The sequence below is a fragment of the Dipteris shenzhenensis genome, chromosome 29 (assembly GCF_047967505.1).
Source record: "Dipteris shenzhenensis isolate YYH24624 ecotype China chromosome 29, Dip_SZ_1.0, whole genome shotgun sequence".
In the NCBI taxonomy this organism is placed as follows: domain Eukaryota; kingdom Viridiplantae; phylum Streptophyta; class Polypodiopsida; order Gleicheniales; family Dipteridaceae; genus Dipteris; species Dipteris shenzhenensis.
In genome coordinates this window covers 24016173-24036473 of record NC_141624.1, presented here as the reverse complement: position 1 = coordinate 24036473, position 20301 = coordinate 24016173, and the positions used below count along the sequence as shown (strand labels likewise).

Here is a 20301-nt window from a genome sequence, read left to right as displayed (position 1 = left end):
TCAACTTAAAAAAAAGAACATATCTATATGCTAAGCAATATTCTTGTTCTCTAGATTGGGCCCATGGATGCTTTGCACTTTTTTACTTCATTCTAGTCCGTGAAATTCATGCTTGGTACAAGAACCTTTATAGATTGATAGTGATGTGAAACAAGCACGAGATCAAGGAAGGGAGGTTGACTATGAAAGGTGCATGTCTAAGAGGAGAAGCTTGATTCAGAAGGAAAAACCATACTCTAAGAGTGGAGATAATGGATTGTGGTGAAATACTTTCTTTGAAGAACAAGCCTTATCCTTAATCTGATTCAAGAGTAGCAATATTACTTTGTGCAATCCTTTTGTATGGCCAACACCTTCTTCTCCTTCAAGATAGCCTGTACAACCTCAGAGTTTATTACTTGAGGTAGAAGCTTTAATCAACATACCTATACTAGAGATGTAACTTGGCACACACCGATCTTACCAAAGATTCGCCAGAGATTTTTATCGCCACCCATGTAGATGATCGTGGCCCATTGATGCGTTGCCTGGCTGCCATGCGATAGTCTAGCCATGCATTTAATGGCACACCTACATGTGCACTAGTGTGCCATTAGCCATGTGGTACAAAGCCCCCATGGTTCTTTGTGTCTATGTCAACACTGTGTTGTCTACTTCTACCCATTAAGAAGTGTGCATAAATTCTACCACCATATGTAATAGCCCGCCAAATTTAAAGCACAGTAGCAAATCAAGTACTTTCTAGAAGGTAAGTGCCTATATCCACATACCTTATCACACCTCCACAACCTTCACACGCAACCAATCGTGAGCAAACGCCATAAGACATTCCTCTATTGGAGAAAAAGGTGAAATTTATAGAAGCGCTCCTCCATAAAATGAATGGTCCCTTTGGAGCATGAAGGGTCCTTTAGTCTTTTTCGTTGCCTAATCGGAAATGAAGAGACCTTTGCAAACAATATGCCCATGAATTTGAAGGGTCATTTGCTTATTTTTTACTTATTTTTACACATCACCACCCACGTGTGCATGCAAAATTCCTTTGTTCCTTCTATAAGCAAGGGGTTGCTTTTACCCCATTTTTGCTCAATTTTCAATATAGGTCCTGAGCTATTAGGCACATTAAGTGCCATGTAAAAAAATCCTTTTCATCAGAATTGTCTAGAAAGTATATCATTTCTCAACCTGGATTGTCAAGAAGGGGTGTGTGTGTGTGTGTGTTGTGCGCACGCGCGCACGCATGTGCGTGTGCATGTGTGTATGTGCACGCATGTGCATGTGCGTGTGTGTGCATGTGCGTGCCCACCTTCCATAAATTAAAATTGAAGTCTCAACAGAAAGAGGTTAAAGGGGCTTATATTGTGTATTTACTATTCAAGAGCTACCTGTATGAGCAAAAAATACAGGGGCATTTCCACCTCTCCAATCTACACATAGTAGATCATACCAACTTCAATGAGACAAGTGTGGGGAATACTTAGAGCTACTGCAGGACCCCGACAATTTTTCCTGAGAAAATTGTATCCAACATCAATTGCAAACTTTTTTAACAAAGATGAACTACTACTTGCTTTCACATACGAATGCCCAAGTATGTAAGCAACACCAGCTTCCTTTGCATCAATGAGTTCCTGCAGCTCATCTTTGACTGCCTGATCCACATGTAAACTCTTTGGAAGCTCAAACCTCACTTCTTTTCTCCTTAAAAAATTAGATGAATCGATCTGGTCAAGATGTTGGAAGCTTTGACAACTGAGGGAGTCATCACACGATAAGGAAAGTGAAAGGTCTTCAGCTCTTTCGTCAATTGGCAGCTGTTTCATTACAGGCTGACTTGATGGTCTCACCAGAGTCAATTTTTCATCCAAAAACATCTCACTTGTGGGAGATGCTGCTGGATCTGTTGCATCAGATTGAATGAACTCTCCAATGTTCAGTACAAGCTGGTTTTCAAAGTCATTGTCATCTTTGTGAACATCCTTGTATCCATATCTCACTATACACCTGAACATCCGATATTCTTTGGGTCCGATGCGCCCCACCAAAAACCTCTCATTTGGTGGAATATGTGGAACAGGGACTGATTTGATGCATACAAAAACAACTATCTTGTGGAAAGCTGGGAGATTAGTCACAAAATGTGAGAAAATGGCTGGAACCCCAGAAACTAGTTCAGTATAGATGAGACCTATGCCAGGTACACGAACGATTCCAAGACTTGGTCCAAGAGTAAGTAGCCATTTCATAGAGACCTTGTTCTGCAAATCAAATTCATACTTCTTCCTGAGTCCATAGTGCCATATATACATAACTGCCATAAATACCATAGCAAGAACAAGAGGGACCCATCCACCTTGAGGTACTTTAATCAAACAGGAGGAGAAATATATTGTTTCTATAGATCCAAAGAAAAAGAGAAACCCAAGAGCAACTAAAATATTCTTTTGCCAAACAGTCACAATAATTAGTGACATAAGACATGTGGTCACCAACATGACTGTAACAACTGCAAGACCTGCCAAGAAAAAAACTGATCAGTCAGTATGTGATTATTTTCCCCAACACCAAACAATTTTTTGTATTTGATCCATAGCGAACACATTTTTTGACCCAGATTAGATTCTATAAAGGGGACACTGAAATTTAGCATAATGGAGGGTGAAGCAGCGTGAATAGATTGAGACAGACCATAAGCATTTCCAATGAGGGTTGTGTCCCTGAAACCGATTGTGATAGCCAAACAAAGGATCATCAGAATCCAGTTTATCTCTGGCACATAGATTTGACCGAATATATTTTTGGATGTATGAACAATCTTCACACGAGGAAAACAGCCTAAAGATGAGCACTGCTTGACGATAGAAAATGTTGCTGAGATAATCGCCTGGCTACCAACAATAGCTGCAAGTGTGGCCACAACAAATACTGGCCAGAATACAGGCTCTGCAATCATCAACGTTTTCCAAGTGCATCATAAGAGCTTCATTAGACCAATCTTGTTGCAAATGGGTCAACCTTTGCAAAAATGCTCACAAAAATTCAGTGCACTGTGATATTCTAACTGGAGCACACAAGGTGCTGATGACATTTTACAATCCAATCAACATTCACGACATCCAGAGCTTAGGCCAGAAACAATTTACTTGGAATTGATTTGTAAAAGCTCCATCCAATTTGTTCACGATTCCTAGAAAGAAAGGCTGCCTCTCCCATGTAGGCTATAATTAAACAAGGATAGACAGCACATATGAAAGCAATCTGCACAAAAACACAGGATTTAGAACCGCATTCGAGATTTCTGCAAAACAAAAAAAAACCATGTACATTGCTACAAATCATAACCGATGCACACACTTTGTAAAATGTCCAAAAGATCAGACCTGTATTGAAAGCTGTGAGAAGTGTCCCAAATCTGCGAACATTGCCTCCGCTCCTGCATGAATAGTCAGGAAGTCAGTAAATATTTCAATGTTGAGCCCCACAGAATGTGCTGCACAAGGACTAGCATCCTCGGATGCGTAGCATAGACCCTAACATACCTGTGATGCAAAGAACAACTCCTCCCAGGGACATCCATCCATCTGTTCCAGTCTCTCTAAAGAACTTGTACACATAATATGGTGAAAGTCCTTTGTAAACATTGGGGTTCCAGTGACAAATATTGTAGATGCCAACAGCACTGATGCAGAAAAGCCATATGATGACAATGGGTGCAAATATGAACGCAACCCGATGTGTGCCATAATGTTGTAATGCAAATAGACCAACTAGAATAAGGCAAGCAAGCAAAACCACCACATCTGCCAGACAACAATACATACATAAGTCCTCCAGTAAAATCTTAGGTGAGAAAGAGAAAAATAAAAGTGATATGCATGTGAAGTCTAAAAGTGTCATTGAAAAAGCTATGAATGACAGCAAGACCTCAATATAAAGCCCTTAAGTTCATCATTCGGACAGTCTAAACCTTCTAAATCGGTTTTGACTATTCAATCGTGTAACAAAGTCTAGGACTTAGACCTTCAACTTTAAAAAGTGTCCTAAGGTCCCATGAGTCAATAATGAAAAGTCATTAGTAGCATGGCCCCCCTTCAAATCAGACAAGCATTGCATGTTAAAGGGGCTTCTAGGAGATTTTGGCCCCATTATGTTGAGTTTAGATCCTGCTATTAGCTTGGCTCCTACTACCAAAATGAGCCACGCACTTTGTGAACACTACTCACCTCATACATCCTGCATTCCATGACTCATCAAAATACAATTCTCTGATTTCACTCTGATTTTGTTTGTGTAAGTCATTGCAGTACTGCTGATGCTTTATGATTTGAGTATATCCAGCCCACTTAATGGCATAAACCTAGATGAATCCAGGAACATTCCCAAACTCAACATAGTGCAGTTTCAATCTCATGATAGTCACTCACAAGGTTGAAAACCATAAACTCCATCATGCATAGCAAGGACTAGCTAGTATGACATCCCCACTGACGTCATCAGCGCCCAACAGTGGGTGTAGACCATAGTATAAAAATATGCTCTCACACATACAAAACCACACACCCACACATACTTGAGCATCCATTTATACAAAGTCTTCGTACTGAGTTTCTGTCGGCACTCCGGAGGTGAAGGGCAGACTCAGCCATGATGAAGGCTAGCACTAAAGGAGAAGGCTAATCAAAAGGTAGCCCACTTAATGGCATAAGATTGCAGGCCACAAAATGATGCAAATCAGCCAGTTGGGATATAGATCTTGTTACAATATCTGCATAATAACCAATGCTGTTCACAACCAGTTGTATACACTTAGGGTTCCTATGTCAGGACATGGCACTATGATGGCTATGCATGGGATGATGGTAGGGTAAAGCAGCTTGGACATCGACACACTTTTAGGAAATAATATTTGCTACTGAGCCTTTTCATCGTTTAACTCATATGGATCCCCTATGCATTATGATGCAAGTACATCTGTCTCTGCTCATTATCTAGCATCACTATGCACTCATTGCATTCTTTTCATGCTTCTCGATCCTTAAGGACTCGTGACATAATCTTACCCCACTGTGTGCTTGAGGTACTGCAAAAGCCTTCATGTAGCCTCTTGATTCCATGTAGTTTCAAGTCTCCCTCCTTAGGGACTGCAACTCTTGAAGCAACCTGATTTTACCACCATCTGAGAGCACTTTGACCCAAAGGTTGAACACTTCACCAGACTCAATATCGGGTGTGTTGGAGCTTCGGTGACATAGCTAGGAAAATGTCCCTTGTATTGACCTTTATACACGCACATATGCCCTCCTTGCCCCACCCTGTGGTGTGCATATCCTCTTTAAGCCTATACATCATCCCATGTTCCTTAAGAGGGAAAGGGGGGAGGCCCTACTCAATTAACATAACAGGTGTTGTCAAAGGTTCTCCCCCATGTCAAGCTAAGGCAAGAGAGCAGAATGATAGCAAACAAAAAAAATGAGGTGCTGCATTGATGCCCCTGTTGCTCACAATCGATAGCAGAATCCTATCACTCTACATTGGCACAATAAAAGCCCCCTCAAAGTTAGCAGTTTGCAAAATAGGGAGGGTTAAGTAAGCCCTCCCAGATTGTGACAGAAACAGCTCAAGGGCTTGAGAGCAACTGCCAGCAACATGGAAGGTAGGAAAGCCCTTGTTAACAGGCAGCTAAACAGATCAACCAATAGGGTTCTGCAACAATGCATCTGTGCCTAAGCTCTGGATGAGGTTAAGGAATGTGTTTTAGTTCTTGGCATGTGTGATCGATCACAAAGGGAAGAAAGGGTGTTGACTAGCACAACAGTGACCTTAACATTGGAGCTGCCTGATAGGAACTTGGTGTTGAGCATTCCAGTGCTCTTGTTGTTCTAGCGTCACAACTTCAAACTCTAACCCACACAACAGACTGTACAAAAGCCCAAAAGAAATAAAGGCTGGAAGGATCAAATGGAGCTGATCTTTCATGGAAAAAAAAAAACGGAGCTGATCTGAAGCATGGAAATGCAAGCAAGGGAGCACAAGGGGGGACAAGGAGTGGAGGCGTGCAGTGGGAGTGTGGAAAGTGGTGCCAAGATTGTATCCTCTATATCAATGTAGGCAGAGGACCATAGGGATAGGGTGCAAGGAGGGGAAGGAGAACATATATGAAAGGGTGAATGGGGGAAGCAGTCATGAAAGGCTTGATGGAGAAGTGAAAGGAAAGCATGAAGCTGAACACGAAACAAGAGAATGCATATAGAATGAAGAAGGGTGAGGTCCATATGTAGGCACCTCTACATGAGCCACCAAGCTCCACAATCATCTCCTCAATCAGCTCCTAGAATCTCTCAATCAGTCTATGTGGCATCTACCACCACCTAACAATGCTTATGGGCACCTAACTGTGCCTCTAGCACACACACACATAGAACCCAAGGTGTGCCTAGGGCATGCACCTTGAGATATCCCAACAAACCCCCCCTCAAGGGAATGCCTCAGGCTATGTCAAGGATACATCTAGTCACATGGTGTCTCAAGCCATCTCATGGTGGTCAAGGATAAATCTATGGCTAGGATCTCATGCTAGCAAGGGTTCCCAAGGGTGTGAGGCAAACAAAGGGATACATAAGACCCCCCAATGGTTATCTCCCTTGCATGTACATGCACACAATGTCTGCAGGAGGTACTAGGGAGCTAAACACATACACATGGCCTACATCATATGGTGACCAGAGGTGTTTACAAAGAACACAATAGTTTATTCCATTCATTTTGGAGGACTATCCAGGCAGAGTACCTTGACTCAACGTAAAAGAGAGATATGGAGCATATGTGGAGCTAGTTCAAAAAGCATAATCATCATAGGAGGCCTCATCTTGTGGAGCCACATCAGCCGAAAGTAAATTGGCAGTTTCTGGTTTTGTAGTTGCTTCCTTCTTGGCCTTACAAAACTTTTCATGGTGATTGTTTTTGCCACAATATTTGCAAGGATTGATCTTGAAGCAATCTTTTGAGAGGTGATTGGTCTTCCCACAATGTTTGCAAAGTGGAAACTTGCCCATTTGAGTTTTTATGGCATAGGCTGTGTCACTGCCTCTCCGGAGTTCCTTGTGCCTTTCTTCTTCTTGAAGGGCAGTAATAAGACCTTCAAGAGTAGGATTAGGAAGATTTTTCAATGTGGTGAGAACATGATCATAATCTTCAGGCATACTTTTGAGCAATACTGCCATTGCATCATCCGTAGTGATTGGAGAGTTGATAGAAGCAAATTGAGTCATGAGACTCCTCATGTAATTGACATGGGCAGCCAAGGAAGTGCCACTAGCCATCTTCAATTCAAAGAAAGCAATCTTAAGTGACAATTTTGAGATATGAGAGCTAGCACCAAAAAGAATATCAAGCTTTTGCCAAGCTTCAGAAGGAGACTCCATATCAGAAATGTGATGAATATAGTCATCTCCTAAGCCAAGAGCAATAATGCCATAGGCTTTCTCCTCTCTAGCAGAATCTCGTGCCGGGCATGTAGAAGCTGAGGATTCTCCAGCATTAGAGGTTGTTGAAGAAGAAGTTGAAGCAGGTTTGACAAGCCCCTAGAGGTTTTCCCTCATCAATGCAAACTTAATTTTCATCTGCCATGTGTGAAAGCCTTTACCATTGAACTTATCAATATGCAAGAAGGTAGCCATGAGAGGGTCTAACCCAAAATGGGCAGTGTCTACTCTCTTACAAGGCTAGAAATAAACTGAAAAGCGTCAAAGTATAAGCATTTGATGTAGAAAAGACTTGTAACCAAAAATCATAGTGGAAATGATACTTCAACTTGCATGCTTCATAGAGGTGGCTAAATGAAAGTATTCCAAGCAAATCCAGGTATAGCAACCTAAAGGAAAGTTGTAGCCACAATTGTATTGACGCTATTCAACACTTTAAAATATCAGAAATGCCAAAGTAGCATCTAATGTAGCACCAAATTCACAACACTGTCAAAACTGTCCAAAACAAAGGCTTGATCTTGGAGGGCTTGTATCTCACTCTTCAAGACAAAGAAAAGAGGGCTTTTTAGGTAGAAATAAAGCTGGTATACTAGAGAAGAGCCACTGAAGAGGAAAGTCGAAATGCCGCGTCACGTCACCATAGCCAGGAGCTTGATTGTCAACTGGTTTTTTCGCATTTGCTCCCTCCTTGGTGGACCATTTCACTTCAAATTTGGACAAGGGCTAGCTCATGTTGTTTGCAAGTGTGGCTCAGAGGAATTTTGAAATGGTTGCTCCAACAAGTCGCATTGCACGAAATGGCATCAAAAAGAAAGCAGCTGTTGTGCGGGTCTGAGGGCACCATTCCCTAATTGCTCTGACGTGGGAGGTCGCCTATATGAAGGGTCTCTCCAGCCAAAAGGACTCTAGAAGAGGTCGCCTGTAGGAGGAGAATTCAGCCCTCCAAGTGGTTGGGCAGAAAGGGACAAAAATGGAGAGGAAGGTGGGGAAGAAGAAGAAGAAGATGATGATGACATGGCATAAATGGGCTCAAGGAGAATCATAGTGCTCTGACACCATGATGGAGAAGTGAAAGGAAAGCATGAAGCTGAACACGAAACAAGAGAATGCATATAGAATGAAGAAGGGTGAGGTTCATATGTAGGCACCTCTACATGAGCCACCAAGCTCCACAATCATCTCCTCAATCAGCTCCTAGAATCTCTCAATCAGTCTATGTGGCATCTACCACCACCTAACAGTGCTTATGGGCACCTAACTATGCCTCTAGCACACACACATAGAACCCAAGGTGTGCCTGGGGCATACACCTTGAGATATCCCAACAAGGCTCAACATAGAGAACAGAGTAGAAGTCACATCAAAAGGAATAATGAGAGGAGGGGCAGACTAATGTAGCCTCTTCTCAAAGCATGGCACCCCTTGATCCTAAACTACTAACTTCCCGACTAACTTAGCTAGATCTCCCCTTTTATTACACAATCCATCAATTCATAAATCATCAGTGTGTTTCAACTTTGGACTCGATATATTAGATAGATAAAGTGCACAAAGTGTGCACGCCCAACTATCTTAAACGTGTGAGGATTCAGCATAACATTCTGCCAATGATCCTGACATGCATGCCTCCATATGAAGACTTGCCTGAAAAGCTAAACCCTAACTCAAAGAGTTCATAGAAGACTGCATGAACCGTCCTTCCAAGATTTCATCGTGCTTTGACTACAATGCAAATCCGACTGCACCCAATTACAAGGCCTACAGTACAATAAAATCACTACAGCATTAAGCCGAAAAGTCCCTAAAACCCAGATAAAGACATGCAGATTGAGACGATAAAAGATCTCCTGACACTTGTTCCTACCTTCCCCGCACCATGTATCCAACTCACAAACTGAAAGCACAATGGAAGGGGAATGTGCTAGAACCAATTGAAACGGCACTCTATCGATGCTTCCAAGCGATGAACCAAAAGAAGGGCCCTTAGCCCATAGTGATCAAGACAATAAAGGATCTCACAGGATCTCACAGGACTTGGTCCCAATGTCCATGCATGCTACCACAGATACCGTGTAACAGCTAGAAGTTCGCAGCCAGTGATAACTACAAGAATGTCACTACCCAAGTGGTTATGGCACTTTTCAACATCAAAAGCTTCCCTCTTATTGCTGGACTACTACAATTTAAGCATAATACAAGATGATCAGTATCCCCTTGAGACCTTCCTGCACAAGCTGTCTTGTAACTAAAACTTCAGACTGTTATAAAGAGAAGCCTATAAACTTACAAAACTAGTTGGCAGAATCAGAGTTTCTCCTGTAATTTATAAAACTGAATGCCTTAAAACAAATTCCAAGAACCATACAATACGTGTTAACAGCAAACACAGCTCCAATCAGTTTTACAACATCAGATATGCCTGCCTTCTAGAGAAAAACATGATTGTACTGGCTACTCACGTTCATTGAGATCATTTGTTGCGACTTTAATGCCAGAGACTGCTGATAACACTGCACAACAAAGAAATTTCTGAGATCTGAATCTAAGGCATCACCTGAAAAAAGGAATTCAAAATCCTTAGCAAGGCAACAATCCCAAAGCAATTTTCAGGAGGTTTTATGGATGGCAATGACGTGAAAATAGTTTACCCCAAAATAAAGTTTACCAGAGATCGTTGGCGTAAGTACACCGTCACCAATAACCATACATGTACCAAGAAGAACAATAATGAGGAGCATAGAACGTAAATATTTATGCTTTTCAAGAAAAGATCTTATATTGTCTTCACGATTCCTGTCACATAAAAGGTCCAATCTGTAAGTAGATAATTGTACATCCACTTCTTGTTGATTTGGCAAGTGGCTCAGGTTTGCATGCCGACACAAGAGCGAATATAGAGCAAATGTGCCACCTGCAACAATGGGGCATCCAAGAATAGATATACCAATGTCTTAGCTCTCTCTCTCTCTCTCTCTCTCTCTCTCTCAAACACAGGTCGGGGCATCCCCACTATAGCTCGATGCTGCATTCCAAGTCATCACATATCTCTTCTGCATTAAGCAGTATGGATCTTGCACCACAGGACGATGTAGGCTTCCTTGGTTGGCTCCTCCATGGCATTGGCAGCATAAGGTGATCACAGGTGTTGGTATGCATGTACTTGCAAATGGTTTGAGAGTCTGGGCCTCCATATAGTTAGGCTACCTCCCTTCGAGTATAGCATTGTGGCCCCCTCTATCCCGCTCACATATAACGAGGTGAACCAGGTCATCCAAGAGGATCTCCTACAGTTACACATTCAGGACTTGGTTGGCAACTCATGAGCTCCTTGTAAAGCTCAATTTCTATAGAGACCACTGCCTACGGATTTCAGCAGAGGGCTTCATCGACCCACCAACTCCATGAAAATTTCAATTGTACAGTTTCAAGTCCCATCTCCGTATTGAGAGTGGTCGGGCGGAGGGCATACCCAAAGATGGCACATTTGCACCTTATGCGATTCTCGGGAAATCGAGTTAGAGGAGCATTTCGCTCTTAGATGCCATGTGTACTACGAGATCAAAGGTCGCTATCACTACCTTTTCAAAGATCCCTACCCAGCTTCTTGTCCTACCCAAACCAAAGATGCTTGGCAGCTTTCATCCATGGGGGCCGTACGACACAGGGAGCAATTGCTCATGGCACATAGGGGAGATCATGACACACAGCCAGACTTCACTCAGAGCATGATCACTGAGTTCTACATGAGCTCAGAGAATCAGCTCAAAGAGTTTTTCTCTATATGTGCCAAGGCCATTATGATCAAGGTTATGGATTTTCTTTTGTACTTGTTCTACGTGCTGATGCCCCCTTAGTGGTTCCATCCCTCAGCTCATTGTATCAGCTTCTTTAGTCTCATATACCTTTATAGTCTTCCGAAGACTTTTAATAAACTTTATATCTAGATGAATCCAAGAACATGCCCAAACTCATCCTCTAAAAACACAACATAGTGCAGTTTCAATCTCATGATACTTATAAGGTTGAAAACCATAAACTCCATCATGCATAGCAAGGACTAGCTACTATGGCATCCCCATTGACATCATCACCGCCCAACAATGGGTGTAGACCATAGTATAAACATCTGCTCTCACACATACAAATCCACACACCCACACATACTTGAGGATCCATTTATACAAAGTCTTCGTACCGAGTTTTTGTCAGCACTCCAAAGGTGAAAGGCAGACTCAGCCATGACAAAGGCTAGCATTAAAGGAGAAGGCTAATCAAAAAGTAGTCCAAAATCTCTTCATTCAAGCTACTATGACATCCCCACTGACTCATCAGAGCCCAACATTGGGTGTAGACCATAGTATAAACATATGCTCTCACACATACAAATCCACACACCCACACATACTTGAGCATCCATTTATACACAGTCTTCGTACTGAGTTTCTGTCGGCACTCCGGAGGTGAAGGGCAAACTCAGCCATGACGAAGGCCATCATTAAAGGAGAAGGCTAATCAAAAAGTAGTCCAAAATCTCTTCATTCAAGCTACAACTTCTTGTGAAAACTTTTAATAAACTTTCTTTCTTTATTTCTCTCTCTCTGTCTCTCTCACACACATAACATATTGCCACCTCATCCCTCCAAACAGCCAGCTCTGTTGTCACAGATAATTCGGGAATAACAAATCACAAAGCAGAGAACGCCTAAGAGATAGCAGATGCTTTGAATAAAGACATGCTGATTGTCAAGTTTCACAAGTTTGGGGCAAGGCAGACCGCGCTGACAGAGGGCAATGGCAATAGGAATATACACTTTCATGGATGAAGATCTCACTAAATGCAATGTATCACAAAAGAAATTGCATGAAGCAAGTCTATGATCAAGGAAAAATGGGCAAAGGGCAAGCTGTCTAAGGAGGTGGTAAAATTCACAGACGGGTGGAATTGTAACAGTTTCATGTGCGCTATGCCAAGGAGCTTATAGGAATGCACTGAGAAGAAAAAAAGGTATCCATCTCATAGAGACATCTGTAAATCTTGAGGGCTATTAGAGGTCTCAAGTATACTCAGTCCATCAAGATGCGTTCACTAAAGAATTGGGGTGGGGAGAGGCTTCTTCAAAACATCAATAGACAACAGCTATCACTATGGCAACCAATTGAAGACTTGAACTACATGAGGGCGAAAATGTGCATGCTTCATTCATGGGAAGCAAGGTACAAGCTACCCAATCATGAGGCAAAGCAAAGGATGTAATGTGCTTGAGTACCCTCAATCCCTAATATCTTCCATCATCAGAGTTTTCCTTACTACAATGCCATTAGCTGATCACGCAATTCTCTCTTTGGCTTTCACACACTGTAGTCCTCTTGTGCCTTCCTCCAATCAACACCCCGATACCTCCCTGCTAGGATCACCATTTTGACAACTCTTATTGCTCACATAAATCCCTCAACACTAGCCCCCATACAACCAGTCATTGTATACAGTCTAGAGTGGTTTTTCTATTGAATTCCCTTCCCTCTTCTGCTACCCACATACAAAGCCCCACCATGGATGCAATCTAGAAGGTCACGTCCCACAAATTGGTAGGTACAATGAGCAATGCAAGGACTATAGATGAATCTCATAACATGGGCAGCAAACAGTCCAAAGATGCTTCAAAGTGCCAAGGAATCATCAAGTTGTCAAGGGCCTCTCACTTCACTCCTCATTTCTTGGAGACTTGACTTGCTCAAGCAAGTGCTCATCGCTGAAGCACCTTTGTCCAATCACACCTCCTCTCTCTATAGGGGTACTTGGATGCCACTAACATTCAGTAGAAAGGGGAGCATGGCTACTTGAAATAATAATGAGGTAGAGCTCCCATTTCAGCATAATTGGGTAGCTCTCTCTCTCTCTCTCTCTCTCTCTCTCTCTCTCTCTCACCTCTTCAGAGATGGTCTCAACTCCCTACCCAACCTTCTATCCTACCTAGATCAGCGGTTCTTGGCAGTGGAGGCCGTCCGACACAAGAAGCGGTTGCTCAGAGCACGTAGGGGGACCAGGGCACACATCTAGACGGTGTTCAGAGTATGATCACCCAGTTTTTCCGACCAGATAGTTTTGATCAGGAGGGTTCTCACAGAGGCGATGACCATGGGGACCCGAGCTAGAACCAGAGACACGCCAGCGTACTGAGGCACAGATCATGCTAGGGGTAATTACCTTGATGTTTGCTTGACCAGACGCACGACCCACGGGAGTGACTGTGTCACTTGTTCTAAAGCTAGGAGACCATAGCGGACTGTACATGCTGACAGCCGCCAACCCCTTATCACAGGATCTTTGCCCTTACAGCATCCTCACACACCGATGCCCCCCTCCTAGAGTTGACACCCTCGTCCGATTCCATCCAGAGGGTCTTTTGCTTTTATTTACCGACACCTATGCAATCATGGGCAGGACTTCAAAAAAAAATGGGGTAGTAAACCCTCACAATCCATGCAGCAAAATAGAGAGAGGGCATACCTAGAAAGAGAGAAAAGAAAGAACACTTATTAAGAGACTTTGGAAGAACAAAGGGTCTATGAGACTAAAAGAAACCTAATACTGATCTGAGGGATAGAGCCGCTAAGCGAGCATCAACACCCATGATGAGTACAAAAAGAAAAGTCCATAATCATAATCATAACGGCACTAATACATAAAAAGTTTTTAAAAAAATTCTCTAAGGGCAAGGCATCAATCCCAAGAAGTGAGTGTCGCCGCACAAGGCTGCTGTGGTGGCATTAAACTTGTGATGGAGCGTTGGCGGCTGTTGGCATGCATGGTCCACTGTGGTCTCCAGGCTATGGCCCTGCACTGCAAACAAGCCCCATTGTCACCCCTGTGGGTCGACTCTCCAGTCTAGTAAGCATTGAGGGAAGGTTATGATATGCGCCTCAATCCGTTGGCATGTCTGTCGAACCTCTGGCTCGGGTCCTCGCATCCGTCATCTCCTTAAGTCCAATTGGTCAATGCTATATAGCTGGAGAAACTCAGTGATCATGCTTTGAGAGAAGTCTAGTTGTGTGCTTTGATCTCACCTACATAGTAGTGACTACCTGTGTCAGACAGCCTCACAAATGAAGGCTGCCAAGCATCTCTGATTTGGGTAGGACAGGAGACTAGACACGTGCCCGAAACCATCCCTGAAAAGCTAGAGATAGTGACCTTGGATCTCATAGTACACAAGGCATCTAAGGGCAAAGTGCTCCTTTGACTCGATCTCCCACTCATTACATGGAGTGCAGATGCGAGCCTCTCTCGGTATGCCCTCCGTCCGACCACTCTCAATATGGAGACGATGTGATGAAACACAAGACTCTCCGATTGATACCCTCAAGGAGTGTGGAAAGTGAATCCGTGTATATCCTAGTGGATCGATGAAGCCCTCTACCAATACCTTTGCAAGACTCATCACCAGCCAATAAGGACCGACGTCACAATGATGCCTCTAGATCTAACTTTGTTATGAGCACAGGAGGAGACGAGACGCATTTATAGTGCTCATACATACCACAAAAGACAATGTGATTCCATTGATTCAAAAATGACCATGATGCATGAAGGGATCGATATGAGACCAACAACTCAACAAGGGTAATAAACCTCCAATACCAATTACATTCATCCAAGCACATAAAGATTTTATTGGACCCACTAGCTTTGTCTACAAATTTGTTGAATACCAACAAGCTTTTCTTGAGTAAGATACCGTGCAATTATCAATGCTTCATCATAGCGTTGAACACAAGTCAAATGAGCAAAGCTATCACATTTGAGGGACAATTGAGAAAAAGAAGATGTATAATGGTATAGATACTGACAAGGCTTTAAATACTCAAGCAAAGGGCAAAGCAAGGATCTCCAAAATTGAAAGGATGGTAAAGAGGATAAATATTTAGATTTCAAGGAAGAAGAAGAAAGCCAAGTGCTTCTACTGCAAGAATATAGGGCACTACGCCAAAGTGTGCACAAGTCGATGAAGTCAACCTCATCACCCAATCTCAAAATTTGAGCTGTCTCGCTGTCAGGCTCTTCAACAAGATCACTTTCTGATGATCATCCCATGGTTGTAAGACACGTTAAGACACGACACTTAGACACGAGTGTCTAAAGTGTCTTAAAGATAAGACATGTAAGACACGCCATTGTGATTATAATAATAAATATTCTAGCATAGCTCACTGCTAGATTCTAGGAGTACAATAAGCTACACTTAAACAATGCAAGAAGGCACTTGTACAATGTAGTTAAGAGTCAAGACTCATCACTCAAGACTTAAAACTTGAAGTTAAGACTCGTGACTCAAGAGCTCGCAAGTATTGAGTACTTAAAGGTTTAAATGGACAATTGAATCTTGTCACATGTGATATGAATGAAATCTGCATCTCGATACATATAATTGAAAGGAAACTTTCGACTCTCAAGACTCAAATCTCTCAAGATTCATCCTAATCTGAATCTACAAGGTCACTGCCACTGCTAGATCCAAAGTCGCCATCGATGATAGCATGGCTAAGTCAAACTCAATGTTGTTATTACCCCCCACCCACCAAAAAAAAAAAAAACAAGAGTGTCTAAAGGTGTCTTAAGGTAAGACACGTGTCTTAAGTGTCTTACGATAAGACACGAGTGTCTTAACAACCATGGATCATCCTCAACCTTTGAACCGAATTCATGGAGCTGCTTTAATAAGGCTTGCATGCGGTTTAGAAACATAGCCAAATCTTCATTGTCATTCATGTGTAGATCATATAGTTGTTGCTTCAAATTGGCCTTGGACTGTCGCATCTTCACTCCAAATAGAGCTTCTAGTATCGTCCAATTGACTACTGTAGGTTTTGTTACATCCAAATGGTGAAAATAATCTTCACCTAGGGCTCTCCCCATCATCCCAATAGCCTTATCACTATCTTTCTTTCATACGCGCTTCTATGCTTCAGCGGCAGTCAGTTCCTTCTCCGTACCAAAGACAATACCCCATAATCCTTTTGCATAAACCATAGCTTGGTCTCCTGTACTTTCGTGAAAAAACAAATGCTTTTGCCTCAGCAACAGCTTTCCGGATAGACCTTCTCGACATGCATGCAAAATCCAATGCCTCACACAAATCACTCAGGAAAGACCAACCCTCTCACTCATCCTCACAAGCCTATAGAATCACATGCTCTAATACCACTAATGGAGTTGGCAAAAGAAACCAAAACGAGATCCACTCTTCACATATACCTTGTTAATACACATGCAATAATAAACCAGAATCTTTCCAAGCTATGAAAGCATGTAGATCAGAGATACAAGCAATATTGCAACCAATTTCTTCTATTACATCAAAAAACACATGACTCTCAACCTTGCCTCACCTCTACTAAGTTTGTTGGAGGTAACAAGACACACGACTGATACGACCCTACTACTTTGATAAGCAACTGCTCTACCAAGAGACCTTTCCTACAAGCTATGGCACACGGTGTTGGGGTAAAGGCACATTGCCACCCCTTTATTAAAGATATGACACCTATGACTGTCTTAAGACAGTCATAGGGTGAAAAACCTAATCCTAATAAAACCTATGAGTTTGTGGTGTGGCTCATCACTTCACACCCGCATCTTGAGTGTCACTTCTCTCTCTCACTCTCTCCCGGTTGTTCTTCTCCCTCATCCCTTTCTCCCTTCAACTGGTATCAGAGCCAGCCTCACTCCCTCCCTACCCCTGCCTACCCCTCTCTCTACCCTTCCCCCTCCCCTCGGGCTTCGTGCCCTCAGCATTGTGCAGGCAGCGCGGGCCAGCGGGAGAGCAAGGGCAGCAGCCAGGGCGTAGCGCGGGCAGCTGTAGCGGCAGCGCAGCGCGGGCCAGCGGAACAGCGCGGGCAGGAGCGCAGGGCGCATCGCGGGCTGCAGCAGGGCGGCGCCGAGCAGCGCCAGCAGCTGCACAGCAGCAGCTAGCTGCTGCTAGCTGCTACAGCCTCCGGGCTTCGTACAGGGCGACACGCAGGCGCGCGCGTGTACGGCCGTACGTACAGGCGTCCGTACTGTACGGACGCCGCCATACGTACAGGGAGCAGCGTCAGGAACTTCTTCGACAGGGAGCTGCATCAGGGAAGAGCATTTCGGAAATTTTTTTTTCTTCCTTTCTCTCTCTGTTCTGGGATTTCGTACCCTGCACAAGTACACAGGTACAGCAGGTACAGTGCTGCCAGTACACAGGTACAGCAAGTACAGCATTTTTCTTTGGGGAAAGAAGGCAAAGAGAGAGCATTCCCGGCTGTTCAGTCCTTCAAACTGTTTTTTTTTTGAGAGGTTTTTTATGCTTTTGCTGAGTGCAAATCTCAGCTTTTGGGTGACATTTTCAAAGGGCTTTTGCCTGGAAGCTTATGCAGTGTATGCCTTGAGGCAATGTGGAGCCAGGGAGCCCACATTGGTCTTGTTTCCGCAGTGTATTCAGTGACATTTCTACAGGTCACATTTTGTGTACGACACCTTGGAAAATCTCAGTTGAGCCACGTTTGGCCAGGGCGCATCGAGTTTACTCGGTCCCTAACTGTCCATCGTTGACAGTGCTCAAAAGATTTTCTCTTCAGTGTTTGTACGTTGGGATCTGTGTTGTTATTGTGTACACAGGGCTGTTTATGCATTGCATTGTCACGTGAAAGTGCCAAGAGAGCGCTGTATTTTCTTTGCTACCTCAGTGTTGAGGTGTTTTTCACTTGGTACAGGTGTTAAATCAAGGGGCTTTTGCCCAGATTTTGCTTGAGAGCACTTGGGTTACTGTCAGAGATCTTCAGATGCCTTTTATCCCCTTGGCAGAAGGGTGATTGCTTGGGATTTATCCCATTTTCTGTTGCAGTTTGTGACAGGCTGAAGTGTCTGGAACCTCTTTTTCAGTGAACAAAACAGTGTATGCCAAGTGGTTTATGCATATTAAATCAGTGCAATACCTCATCTGAGGTGGGAGAAGTGATCAGGACAGCAGTGTTTTGTGCTTTGTCAGCTGATGATGCACTGTTAAAGCACTTGTGGAGCAGCTGCAGCATTCTGAAATTACTGTTTTTATGCCTATTTGAGCACGGTACAGTGTGTCAAAAGGTACAGTAACTGGAGGGAATTTTCTGTTTTGCTGCAGATTTTCTGACAGTAAAAAACAGCACTATTGTGAGTGCTCCTGGCTCTTGATAGAGCAGGTTTTTTCTGAAAAATCAGAATTTTATTCAGTCCTTTTTAACTTACAGGGAGTCAGGTACTTTCCTTATCTGATATGGCATCAGGGGGAAGTGAATCATCAATTCTGAACATAAAGAAATTGGAAGGGGCACACAATTATGCATTATGGGCAGAACAGTGTTTGAATGTACTTCTGCTTAAGAAGATTTCTAAGCCCATAAGGGTGAAGGGTGTCAAGCCATCTGGGATGTCAGATGATGAATGGGAGGAGCTAGATTTGTCCGCGAGGGCTGCTATCATGCTTACTCTCAGTGATTCTCTTGTGTACAATGTTCAGGCTGAAAAGACCTCTTATGGTGTATGGCAGAGGCTAGCAGAGTTGTATGCCCAAAAGAGTTCAGCCAGTAAGGTGTATTGGTTGAAGAAGCTGGTTGATCTTCGCATGAAGGAAGGTACAGCTATGACCTCACACTTGAGTGAGTTCAATGCCATCTTTACACAGCTGATTGCACAGGGGTTGAACCTTGATGAGGAGTTCAAGGCTACTTTCTTGTTGTGTACCCTTCCTGAGAGTTGGGACACTTTCAAGACCACCTTGTCTAATTCAAATGTCACTCTTATATATGCTGATGTAGAGAGCTCTCTCATCATGGAGGAGATGAGCAGGAAAAATAATGCGGGCAGCAAGTCTTCAAATGCTTTGCAAGTACAGGAAAGAGGCAGGACTCAGCAGAAGGGGAGATCTACTAGTAAGTCCAAATCCCGGAGTCAGTCCCGTGGTAAAAAGGATATTGAATGCTTTTATTGTGGCAAGAAGGGACATGTGAAGTCTAAGTGCTTCAAGTTTATACGGGATCAGAAAGCCAAGAAGGCTGAAGCAAAGGATGCAGGCAGTGGAAGCAAAGGCAAAGGCAAGGCCAAGGTAGATGACTTGGATGCAGTGAATGTTGCAGCAGAGGACAGTGACAGTGACAGACATGATGTTTTATGCTCTTCTGCTGTAATTGCACATACTTTGGTTATTGATGGCCATGACATGCACACCTGGCTCTTGGATTCAGGTGCTTCTTTTCATGTTACTCCTCATAGGGAGTGGTTTACTTCCTACACAGGTACTCATGGAGTTGTTCACCTTGGGAACAACTATGCATGTCAGATTGCAGGGATTGGCAGTATACAAATAGTATTCCCTGATGGACGCACATTTATGCTTGATGGTGTTCGCCATGTGCCGCAAATCAAGAAAAATCTGATTAGCACTGGCTTATTGGATGACAGTGGTTACCACACCACATTTGGGGATTCCAAATGGGTGATTACTGATGGCCAGGTTGTAGTGGCTGAGGGTTTTAAGAGTGATACCTTGTACCCTCTTTATGTTTCCAGTGTAGGTAATCATGTTGTTGCCATAACCGAGCTGCCAAAGATTTCATTGTGGTTTTCAGATTTGCCTACTTGTGATCATTGCATATTTGGCAAGCATTCTCTGACTCCTCATAAGAGGAGAACTCCCCAAAATAGAGCACCGCTTGATCTAGTGCACACTGATTTGTGTGAAATGCCACAGTTATCACTAGGGGGTGCAAAGTATTTCATTACTTTTATTGATGATGCCACATGCAAAGTGTGGGT

At 43.2% G+C, this 20301-nt stretch overlaps 1 protein-coding gene across 1 annotated transcript in view; it reads right to left on the bottom strand.

Moving 5' to 3' along the window:
• Positions 1-1276: 1276 nt before the first annotated feature.
• The window catches only part of LOC147882612 (putative potassium transporter 2), a 45814-nt gene continuing 26789 nt past the window's right edge, over positions 1277-20301 (bottom strand). The window contains exons 3-9 of the mRNA XM_087400949.1: positions 10150-10395; positions 9944-9994; positions 3540-3800; positions 3381-3433; positions 3144-3258; positions 2689-2943; positions 1277-2515 (exon numbers count right to left, since the gene is read on the bottom strand). Coding sequence (XP_087257075.1) covers positions 1428-2515; positions 2689-2943; positions 3144-3258; positions 3381-3433; positions 3540-3800; positions 9944-9994; positions 10150-10395 — 2069 coding nt within the window. The 3' untranslated portion in view covers positions 1277-1427. The remainder of the gene's footprint in view (positions 2516-2688; positions 2944-3143; positions 3259-3380; positions 3434-3539; positions 3801-9943; positions 9995-10149; positions 10396-20301) is intronic.